Raw genomic sequence first — 12,100 nt, forward strand, 5'->3', positions numbered from 1 at the left:
AGAAAAGATACCAGGGCAACTGGAATCCATCAATACTGGCAAACTATTGTTGGACACTTAAGCAAGAAACCTCAGACACTGAGTACAAATGAAAATCATTATCAGAATATTTTTAACTTAGTTGAACTATAACAAAGCATCAGCACCATTATGCAATTAAACACATTATATTCAATAAAAGTTACTTTGTTGTTTTTCCAAATTCTTACGTGATACAAGTAGTCTGAAATTATATTTGTGTTCATCTTCAAGCAGTCAATCATAAACAAAAAAAAATTCTGGGGAAGCAACACTTTTTAGAAGATTTGTTGTCCAGTGACTTGGTCAATAGTTAACTTGATGAAATGTCTTTGAACTGCAGTATTAACTTCATTTCCTACTGCTTTGTATCCCCAGCATTTTCTGTTTTTATTTCTGATTTCAGTGATCAATAGTTTAAATTTTTGGTAGATTTTAACTACCCAAGACTTCAGGGGATTTTAGGGAAAGGGTTGGTTAATGAAGTTGGACAGACAGAATAGCAGGACTGGCTTGAGCTCCATTTGGACTCCTCCTGATCCTATATGCAGAGATAATTATGGAAGAAGATGTTTCATTGAGCATGTGCAAGCTGGACAAATTGGAAGTGTTTGAGGATATGCCATCCTGTGCCAATCTTCCACTCAACTACTGTATGCATCCATCGAAAAAAAAATCTATTGTAATGTCCCAAGCTCAGGAAGTGGAAAATATAACTTTCAAGAAATGTTCTGAAGCTGTCGTAGTAATTATCTGGGCACACTTATCTCACAAACCTTTTCTTTCCAGGTTTGATCAGGTACTAAGCCTCACAGACAACTCAACCCAACTCTGGGTGAGCCCAGAGGCCAAATTGAAACAGAAAAAAATATATCTGTGACCCATTGGCTGTCACTCTCTCAAATAAGGCCTTTAGGGGCACAGAGGTGCATTAGTTGCAGGAGGAAACTGGGGGTAAGATCTCTTTATAAAGAATGCACCCAGATTACCTCAATAAAATAATTTCCTTCTTTAGTGTATGCATCAGTACAATTAGCAAGGAAATTCAGTAAAGGCATCCACCTCTCTAATGAACCGGCTCGAGCTCTCATACCCAACCACCAATGGGGGAAGACATTATCAACTGATGTTGCTCCCTTACCCAGTAAGTCATTCTGTGGCAGCCATTCCAGGAGCTTGGTGTTGGGTGCCAGCTTCGCGGGCCTTTCTCCACTGTACTTCCACACCACCTGTCACAAGAGAGGCAAAGGTCACCTGCTGAGTCACATTTTATCTATCCCCTTAGATTTTTGTCTGGCTCAGTGGGAGGAACTCACACAGGACCCTGGGATCAAATTTAAACCTGAGACATAGACAGAAAGCATTGCCTTGCCCTCTGATAAGACTTGCAGAGGATTATCTCAAGAGCAAAGGAACAATTCCGAACGAGGTTGGAGGTGTAATCAGATGCATGTCAATGGCAACAATCATACCAGTGCCCAAGTAGAGTAGGGTGAGCTGCCTTAATGGCTATCGTCCAGTACCACTCATATCTACTGTGATGAATTGCTTTGAGAGGTTGGTTATGGCTAGAATCAACTCCTGTCTCAGCAAGGACCTGGACCTACTGCAAACTGCCTATTGCAGATGCAATCTCATTGGCTCTCCATGCAGCCTTGATCACCTGGACAATACAAATACCTATGTCTGGATGCTGTTTAGTGACTACAGCTCAGTGTTTAACACCTTTATTCCTACAGTTCTGATTGAAAAGCTCCAGAACATGGGGCTCTGTACCTCCCTCTGCAACTGGATCCTCAACTTCCTAACCATAAAACCACACAATCTGCGCGGATCAGAAATAACATCTCTGTCTCACTAACAATCAGCACCGGTTCATCTCAGACAAGTGTGTTTAGCCCACTGCTCTACTATCTCTTCACCCATGACTGTGTGGCTAGGCACAGCTCAAATGCCAACAATAGTTGTAACATCAGTAAATTTAATGATGATACAACTATTGCTGGCAGAATTTCAGGTGGTGATGAGCGCGTACAGCAGCAAGATATATCAGCTAGTTGAGTGGTGTTACAGCAACATCGCACACAATATCAGTAACACCAGAGAACTGATTATGGACTTCAGAAAAGATAAGATGAGGGAACACATACCAGTCCTTAGAGGGATCAGAAATGGAAAGGGTGAACAGTTTCAAATTCCTGGGTGTCAACATCTCTGAGGACCTATCCTAGGACCAGCATTTAGATGCAGCTACAAAGAAGGAACAACGGTGGCTATATTTCATTAGGAGCTTGAAGAGATTTGGTCTGTCACCTAAGACACTCACCAATTTCTACAGATGTACCCTGGAGAGCATTCTAACTGGCTGCACCACCATCTGGTATGGAGGGGCGAGGAGGACCTGTACAGGATCAAAATAAGCTGCAGAGAGTTATAAATAGTCGGCTCCATCACGGGCACTATCCTCTGTGGTATCCAGGACATCTTTCAGGAGTGATACCTCAAAAAGGTGGCAGCCAGCATTAAACCCCCATCACCCAGTTCTCTTTGCTACCATCAAGCCTGAAGGCACACACTCTACAATTCAGGAACAGCTTCTGCCCCTCTGCCATCCAATTTCTGAGTGGACATTAAGCCCATGAACAATACCTCACTATTTTTAAAATTTCTATTTTTGGACTATTTATTTAATTTAACTATTATATATATAATTACTGTAATTCACAGTTTTTTCTATTATTATGTATTGCTGCTGCAAGTCCTTAATGACAGCACTCCATGTAGATGTGCTCAATGATGGGGAGGGCTTTACCTGTGATGGACTGAGCCATATCCACTACTTTCTGCAGGATTTTCCATTCAAGGGCACTGGTGTTTCCATACCAGATCATGATGCAACTAGTCAATATACTCTCTACCACCCATCTGTAAAATTTTAGCTGCCATGCCGAGTCTTCACAACCTTATAAGGAAATAGAGGCACTGCTGTGCTTTCTTTGTAATGGCACTGACAAAGTGATAACACTGAAGGATGTAAAGTTGCTGACCCTCTCCACCTCTGATCCCCCAATGAGGACTGGCTCATGGGCCTCTAGTTTCCTCCTCCTGAAGTCAATAATCACCTCTTTGGTCTTGCTAACATTTATTTTCATCAATTCCCACCAGATCCCATCTCTAATTTACCCAGTAGGGGGAATTTTGCAGAGGCTGCCACGCCACACAGTTTTGGGATGTGGCGTGAAATCTGTGCTTCTGGAGGAAAACCATTTGGCCACAGGGAGAATGGGCAAATTCCAAGATGACAGCTGAACTCAGTATTAAACTTGGGCCTCTGGATGAATACACGAGAAACACGGACTTTAAATCACAACCCAAAGTCAGATCTGGAATGAGTAGCGTTCAAAGTTCAAAGTAAATCTATTATCAAAGTAGGTGCTTATATGTCACCATATACAACCCTGAGATTCATTTTCTTTCAAGCAATCACAGTAAATACGAGAAACACAATAGAATCAATGCAGGACCACACTTAAAAGGATGGAAAATCAATGTGCAAAAGACAACAAGCTGTGCAAATACAAAAAGAAAGAAAAAATAACAATTAACAATCAATGAATATGAAAGTGAATCCACAGGTTGTGGGAACAGTTTAGTGATGGGAGATAATAATTCTTCCTGAACCTGGGGATGAGAGTCCTGAGGCTTCTGCACCTCCTTCCTGATGGCAGCAGTAAGATGAGAGCATGGCCTGGATGATGGATGCTCTTTTCTGCAACTGTGTTCCTTGTAGATGCACTCAATAGTTAGGAGGGCTCTACCCGTGATGGATTGGGCTGTATCTATTACTTTTTGCAGGATTTTCCCTACAAGTGCCTTAGAGTTTCCATACCAGACCTTGATGTAACCAGTCAATATACTCTCCATGACACATCTATAGAAGTTTGTCTAAGTTTTAAATGACGTGCTGAATCTTCGCAAACTTCTAACAAAGTAGAGGCACAAATGTGTTTTCTTTGTAATGGCACTTGCATGCTGGACCCAGGGCAGATCCTCTGAAATGATAACACTGAGGAATGTAAAGTTGCTGACCATCTCCACCTCTGATTCCTGATGAGGACCTCTTAGACCTCCAGTTTTCTCCTCCTGAAATCAATAATTATCTCCGAGGTCTTGCTGACCTTGAGGGAGAGGTTGCTATGGCACCACTCAGCCAGATTTTCAGTCTCCCTTCTATATGCTGATCCGTCACCACCTTTGATTTGACCCACAACAGTGGTGCCGTCAACAAATTTAAATATAGCATCGAAGCTGTAGTTATCCTCACAGTCTAAACTATAAAACAAGTAGAGCAGGGGGCTAAGTACACAGCCTTGCGGTGCCCCTGTGCTGAGGGAGATTGTGGAGGAGATGTTGTTGTCAACCTAAACTGACTAGGGTCTGCAAGTGAGTAAATCAAGGATCCAAATGCACAAGGAGGTATTGAGGCCAAGGACTTGAAGTTTGTTGATTAGTCTTTGCTGTTCAGATGTTTCAGGGTTGAGTTGAGAGCCAGTGAAATGGCCTCTGCTGTGGACCTTGAGCTGGTAGGCTAATTGGAGTGGATCCAAGTTGCTTCTCAGGCAGGAGTTGATATGTTTCATCTAAGCACTTCACCACAATGAATCTAAGTAGTACTGGACTATAGTCTTGTGGCAGGTTACCAGATTCTTCTTGGGCACTGGTATAATTTAAGCCTGCTTGAAGCAGTTGGTTACCTCAGACTACCAAAGTGAGAGGTTAGAGATATAGGTGAACACCCAGCCCGTTGATCAGCATAGGTCTTTAGTACTCGGCCAGGCATCTCGTCCAGGCTGGATGCTTTCTGTAGGCCCACCCTTCTGAAGGATACCCCCATTTCAGCTTCAGAGAATAAGATCACTGAGTCTTCCGGGGCAGTGGAAGTTTGTGACAGTCAAAGCGACCATAAAAAGCGTTGAGCTCATCTGGGAGTGAAACTCCGTTGTCACCTATTGCATGCCACTTGGTTTCTCTCTGTAGGAGGTGAGAGCATTCAAGCCCTGCCACAGCTGTTGAGCATCCTTCAGTGATTCCGGTTTGGTCTGGAATTGCCACTTCGCATGTGAGATGGCTTTCTGGAGATCCGGTTCCATTGAAGGATCAACAGGCTCACGGGGCATCTGGCTGTCACACAGGGGAAGGGATTGAAAGCATAAGCATCCACACACATACATCACCCCCCCCCCCCGAGGACAAACCAGTTTAGTAGGTGGACTCCATAAACAAGCCTGGAGGGTAGCAATGCAAGGCAAAGCTCACAATCAAAGTAGAGCAGGGTAGCAGGTGTGGGGAAGAACAGGACATTGGGACTTATGGGATAACTCCGTAAAGGCTCAGACCAGAGAATGATGTTGACTCCTAACCCCTCACCACCCCCACCCCCACCGACCCACCCCGTGCTCGAACATTCTCTAACTTCTTGGGTCACTTCACAATCCCTTACTGAACTCTGGACAGTTGTCGAACTCCTGTGGATTAAATCCAAGACACAGTCCTCATTTCTTAAATCTAAAAATTAAAAATAACAATATTCACTCTGATTGAGGTGAAAGAGTTGAGACACATTACGTATATTAAAGCACAATGAACCCTAACTTAGCTTGACTATACTGTACACAGCTGTGAAAATTTGTTGTGCGTGTGTTGACCAGGCAAAAATCTGCCTCCTTTTGTCATCACCTTCTGAGGAATTTGACCAAGCGCTTCTGCAATCACGTTGGCTGTCGAGATTGGCATGTCAGAAATCATGGATCCAAAGGAGAAGATCACAACACCATGTTCTCCAGAACTGTTCAGAAAGTCTTCCAGGTCCTGGAAAGGGAAAAAAAGCTTTTTAAATATTTAGCAACTACAAGATTTGTCTGGGTTGTTTTTTCAGAGGATGAAGAGAGATCCAATTGAGGTTTATAAGCTAATGAGAGGCAGAGATAGAGTAGACAGACAGTATCTTTCCCCCAGGGTTGAAATGTCTAATACCAGAGGGCACGTATTTAAGGTGAGGGTGGGGGGTTAAGTTCAAAGGAGATGTGAGGGGCAAGTTTTTTTTTAACGAAGGGAGTGGTGTGTGCCTGGAATATGCTGCCTGGCATGGTGTGGTAGAGCCAGATACTTTACAAACATTTAAGAGATGTTTGGATAGGCACATGAATGTGAGGGAAATTAAAGGAGATGGACATTGTGTTGGCAGAAGAGTTTAATTTAGTTTGCCATTTGATTACTAATTTATTAGTTTGGCACAACATTCTTCCTGTGACAGACTGAGACCTCTGTCACTTTGGATCTAATAATAGTTATCCAGGAAATGCTGATGATACTCAGTTGTGGGACAATCATTTGTGTGATCTGTTATGGACAAGTCACTCAGGAAGGTAAGATATTGATGTGGAATCCCATGCAGTACAGAATTAGTCCGGGAAATTATGTGCGTTCCTTTGCCATTGTTATCTGGTAATGCTGGGTATGTAGATAATATACTGGAAACATATTGAAGCATAAGACCATAAGACATAGGAGCAGAATTAGGCTATTCAGCGTATCAAGTCTGCTCTGCCATTTCATCATGGCTGATTCATTTCTCTCGCAACCCCACTCTCCTACCTTCTCCCCGTAACCTTTCATGCCCTGACTATTCAAGAACGTATCAACCTCCACCTTAAATGCACCCAATGGCCTCCACAGTTGCCTGTGGCAACGAATTCTACAGATTCACCACCCTCTGAAATTCCTCCTCAACTCCGTTCTAAATGATCATTCCTCTATTGTGAGGCTAGGCCCTCTGGTCTTAGACTCCCCCACTATAGGAAACATCCTCTCCACATCCACTCTATTTTTCAACATTTGATAGATTTCAATGAGATCTCTCTCATTCGTCTAAATTCTAGCAAGAAAAGCCTGAGAATCATCAATCTCTCCTTATATGATATGCTTTTCATTCCTGGAATCATTCTCATGAATCTCCACTGAACCCTATTGAATGCCAGCGCATTGTTTCTTAAAAAAGGGGCCCAAAATTGCTCACAATACTCCAAGTGAGGCTTCACCAGTGCCTTATAAAGCCTCAACATTACATCCTTTCTTTTATATTCTAGTCCTCTCAAAATAAATGCTAACAATGCATTTGCCTTCCGCACCACCAGTTCAACCTGCAGATTAACTTTTAAGGAATGCTGTATGTCCCTTTGCAACTCGTATTTTTGAATTTTCTCCCTGTTTAGAAAATAGTCTGTGCTTTTAATCCTTCTACCAAAGTGTGTGACCATACACTTCCCAACATTGTATTCCATTTGCCACTTCTTTGCCCATTCTCCTAATGTATCCAAGTCCTCCTGCAGACACCCTGCTTCCTTAATAAAACACATGCCATCTGTAAACTTGGACATAAAGCTATTAATTCTGTCATCCAAATCACCGACCCTGGCAGGGCATCACTAGTAACTGACAGCCAATCAGAAAAGACTTCCTTTATTCCCATTCTTTGCCTCTTGCCAATCAACCAATGCTCTATTCATGCTTGTATCTTTCCTGTAATACCATGGGTTCTTATCTTGTTAAGCAAACTCAAGTGGGGCACCTTGTCAAAGGCCTTCTGAAAATCCAAGTACTCAACGTCCACTGATTCTCCTTTGTCTATCCTGCCTGTTATTTCCTCAAAGATTTTGTCAAGCAAGATTGGCCCTTAAGGAAACCTTGCTGACTTGGGTCTATTTTACCATGTGCATAAAGTACCCCGAAACCATATCCTTAACAATGGACTCCAACATCTTCCAACCACTGAGGTCAGAATTGTCCTATAATTTCTTTTCTTCTGCCTTCCTCCCTTCTTGAAGAGTGGAGTAACATTTGTAATTTTTCTGTCTTCTGGAACAATTCTGGAATCTAGTGATTCTTGAAAGATCATTACTAATGCCTCCACAATATCCACAGCTACCTCTTTCAGAATACTGGGGAGTAGTCCATCTGGTTCAGGTGACTTAACTGCCTTTAGACCTTTCAGTTTCCCGAGCATCTTCTCCCTAGTAATAGCAACTGCACTCACCTGTGCCCCCGGACAGTTTTGAACTTCTGGCATACTGCGAGAGTCTTCACAGTGAAAACTGATGCAAAATACTTATTCAGTTTCTCTGTCATTTTCTTGTCCCCCATTGCTACCTGTCCAGCATCATTTTCCAATGGTTCAATATCTCCTCTCTCCTCTCTTTTACTCTTTATATATCTGAAAAACACTTTTGATATCCTCTTTGATATTGTTGGCTCGTGTACCTTCATATTTAATCTTTTCCCCCTTATGACTTTTTTAGTTGTCTTCGGTTGGTTATTAAAAGCTTCCCAATCATCTAATTTCTCACTAATTTTTGCTCTATTATATGCCCTCATTTTTGCTTTTATATTGGCTTTGTCTTCCCTTGCCAGCCACTACATCATCTCACCTTTAGAATAAATTCTTCTTTGTTGGGATGTATCTATCCTGCACCTTCCAAATTGCTCCCAGAAATTCCAATCATTGCTTCTCTGCTGTCTTCACTGCTAGTGTTCCCTTCCAATCAACTTTGGCCAGCTCCTCACTCATGCCTTTGTAATTCCTTTTACTCCACTGTAATACTGCTACATCTGACTTTATCTTCTCCATCTCAAATTGCAAGGTGAATTCATTACCTCCTGAGAGTTCCTTTACCTTAAGCTCTCTAATCAAATCCAGTTTATTACACAACAGCCAATCCAGAATAGCTGAACCCCTAGTGGGCTCTACCACACGGGGATCTAAAAATTCATCTTGAAGGTATTCTATAAATTCTCTGTCTTGGGATCCAGACCAAACCTGATTTTCCCAATCTACCAGCATATTGATTATCGTAACATTGCCCTTTTGACAAGCCTTTTCTATCTCCTATTATATTTTGTAGTCCACATCCTGGCTACTGTTTGTAAACCTGTATATAACTCACATCATCTTTTTACCCTTGCAATTTCTTAGCTCTACTCATGAGAATTCTACATAATTTGATTCTATGTCATCTCTTTCTAAGGATTTGATTTCATTTTTTACAGCAGAGTCACAACACCCCCTCAGCCTAACTGCTGACCCAACTATATTCTTCCTTCAGCCATGACTCAGTGATGTCCACAACATTATACCTGCCAATCTCTAACTGTGCTGCAAGACCATCTACTTTAATCCGTATACTGCATGCAATCAAATATAAAACATTCAATCTTTCATCCAACACCCATTTCAATTTTGTCCCCCTGACTGCAATTTTGCCCTTTCATCTGCCTGTCCTTCCTGGCAGTCTCACTGCACACTGTCTCGGCTTGTGAACAACAGCCTTATCATTCTGGTTCCCATCCCCCTGCCAAATTAGTTTCAACCCTCCCAATCCGCTCCAGCAAACATGCCCACAAGAATATTGCTCTTCGTCAAGTTCAGGTGTAACCCATCCCTTTTGGACAGGTCATACCTTGACCAGAAGAAATCACAATGATCCAGAAACCTGAAACTCTGCACTCTGCACCAGTTCCTCAGCCACACATTCATCTGCCAAATCATCCTACTCTTAACCTCACTGGTGCCTGGCACAGGCAGCAATCCAGAGATCGCTACCCTGGATGTCCTGCTTTTCAGCTTTCTACCTAGCCCCCCAAATTCTCTCTCCAGGACCTCCTTGCTTTTCCTACCTATGTCATTAGTGCCAACATTAACCAAGACCTCTGGTTGCTCACCCTCCCACTTTAGATTGTCATAGACCTGATCCAAGACATCCTTAATCCTGGCTCCTGGGAGGCAACGTACCATCTGGGCATCTCTATCATGCCCACAGAAACTCATGTTGTCTACTCTAACTATGGAATCTCCTATCAGTACTGCAGTCCTCTTCTCCCCCTTTCGCTTCTGAGTCACAGCGCCAGACTCAGTGCCAAAGACCCGGTTGTTGCAGCTCCCCCCCCCCCCCAGGTTGGTCAAACCCTTAACAGTATGCTTATTATTGAGGGGATAGGTCACAGAGGTACTCTGAACTGGTTGCCCTTTTCCCTTCCTGCTCCTGACAGTCACCCATTGTCCTACCTCCTGCAACTTAGGGGTGATTATCTCTCTATAGTTCCTATCTACCACTTCCTCAGTCTTCTGTAGAAGGTGTAGATCATCAAGCTGCAGCTCCTGTTCCTTAGCTCAATGCTCCTGGTGTCGATGTGCTCTGGAGCTCTCCCAAAGTTCCTACATCTCACACAAAGAACACAACAGTCTCCACCCCTGGAGCCATTCTCATTGCTCTAATTATGTACTAACAGGAAAAGAATGAAGAATGAAGAAGAAGAAACTTACCAGATACTTACCTCGCCCAAGCCTGATGAGTCAAAGCCTCCCTCCCAACTCACGCAATGGGCGCTCCACTTGTCCCTGCCTTACTTTTATTTGCCTTTGCTAATTCGTGAGGCCTCTTGCAACAGCGCTGCTGAAATTCTGTGAGAGCTCCTTTACTTAAATCTTTCGTTGTCTGACCTGCGCCAACTCATAAGCAAAACTAATTATGCCTCAGAAATATGGAATCTACCATCTCAAATATATAGCGAGAGTTAAAGGGCTAATGCCTTAGCAAGATCCAGAAAAGCTCATCTATGCATTTGTTTTTAGCAGGCTTGACTACTAAAATGGCATTTTCACAAGTCTCTGTAAAAAATCGCTTGGACAGCCGCAGCTCATTCAGAATGCTTCTACTAGAGTCCTCATTAAGACCAAGACAGTAGATCTTATCACTCCAGTTCTCAGATCACTGGCTTCCTGCCCATCAGAGGATTGACTTTAAAATATTACTACTGGTTTATAAAGCACTGAATGGTCTAGGGCCAAAATACAGCTCTGATCTCCTGCTGCATTATGAACCTTCCTGAGCTTTCAGATTGTCTAGGCGGGTCTGTTTACCATCCTCAACATGGTGAAGCAGCATTTAGTTGCTATGTTCCACATATCAAGAATAATCTTCCAGAGGATCTGAAATCTGCCCCATCTTTAAGCTCTTTTAAATCAAGGCTTAAAACTTTTCTTTTCACAGTAACTTTTAATTAGAATCTGCTGCACTGTAACTTCTATTTATCATATCTATTTTTTGTGTGATTTTATTCACTTATATACTGTCTGAAATTTGATGCTTGGTTTTTATATCTTGTTCTATATAAAGCACTTTGAACTGCCTTGTGTTTGAAAAGTGCTGTACAAGTAAACCTGCTGGCTTGCTTTTCACTCTGATACACCACTCAGTATGGTTCATTATTCACAACTCTTTTTGAGACCAACTTGTGTACAAGTCTTCACGAGTTCTTCATGATATAATTAATGAAAAACTTCCCTCTGAGTTCAATTCCTCTTAGCTCACTAGTTCCCAAAGTGGGCAATATTGCCCATTTGGCAGTGGTGGGTTTCTAAAGATAAAGGGGGCAGTAGGGGGAAGTGCTCAGTGACAAGGGGGACTGCAGAGGGATTACAGGCTTAATTTAAGGAATGAATTACTTAGTGTAAGTGTTTGATCCTCAGTGTCTCATAATTGATTGCATAATCACCACATCTCTTGTTAACCCATTGGTCTCAGTCTTTGCTCAAAACATATTTTAGTTGTGAAAATCAATGGGACACTTCTTTATTTGGCATATCATGAGAAGAATAGACTGAAGAACTCATGTTATTTCCAGGCCACATTTTAGGTGCATTCTTAGCATTCACCACTGTAGTACAGTGGTGGGTGGTATGATTCCCATACTCCAATCACACAGTAATGCAATTCTTGTGAATTGGGGTATTACATTCAATGAGATGACGTTTAGAATCTGCCATTCTGAATGATCTTGAGGGTATTTGAAGGCTCCTTAATCATTTGAAGAGAATACACTCTGATTAAGCAAACAAGAACTTGGCTTATTTTCAGTCACCTTGTGAACACTTTCAGACATGGAAAACACTTCAAAACATGTTTGCTAGCACTTCACAGCAAAATGATGATAGCTTGCATGCTTAATACACATTTAGTTGCTTATTGTT

At 42.3% G+C, this 12,100-nt stretch overlaps 1 protein-coding gene across 1 annotated transcript in view; it reads right to left on the reverse strand.

Annotated features, from left to right (window-relative positions):
- LOC134348394 (UDP-glucuronosyltransferase 1A1-like) overlaps positions 1-12,100 on the reverse strand; it is a 29,870-nt gene that overhangs the window by 12,470 nt on the left and 5,300 nt on the right. Inside the window, exons 2-3 of the mRNA XM_063051693.1 lie at positions 5,755-5,886; positions 1,160-1,247 (exon numbers count right to left, since the gene is read on the reverse strand). Of these exons, the coding sequence (XP_062907763.1) occupies positions 1,160-1,247; positions 5,755-5,886 (220 nt within the window). The remainder of the gene's footprint in view (positions 1-1,159; positions 1,248-5,754; positions 5,887-12,100) is intronic.

The sequence above is a fragment of the Mobula hypostoma genome, chromosome 6 (assembly GCF_963921235.1).
Source record: "Mobula hypostoma chromosome 6, sMobHyp1.1, whole genome shotgun sequence".
NCBI classification, from domain to species: Eukaryota; Metazoa; Chordata; class Chondrichthyes; order Myliobatiformes; family Myliobatidae; genus Mobula; species Mobula hypostoma.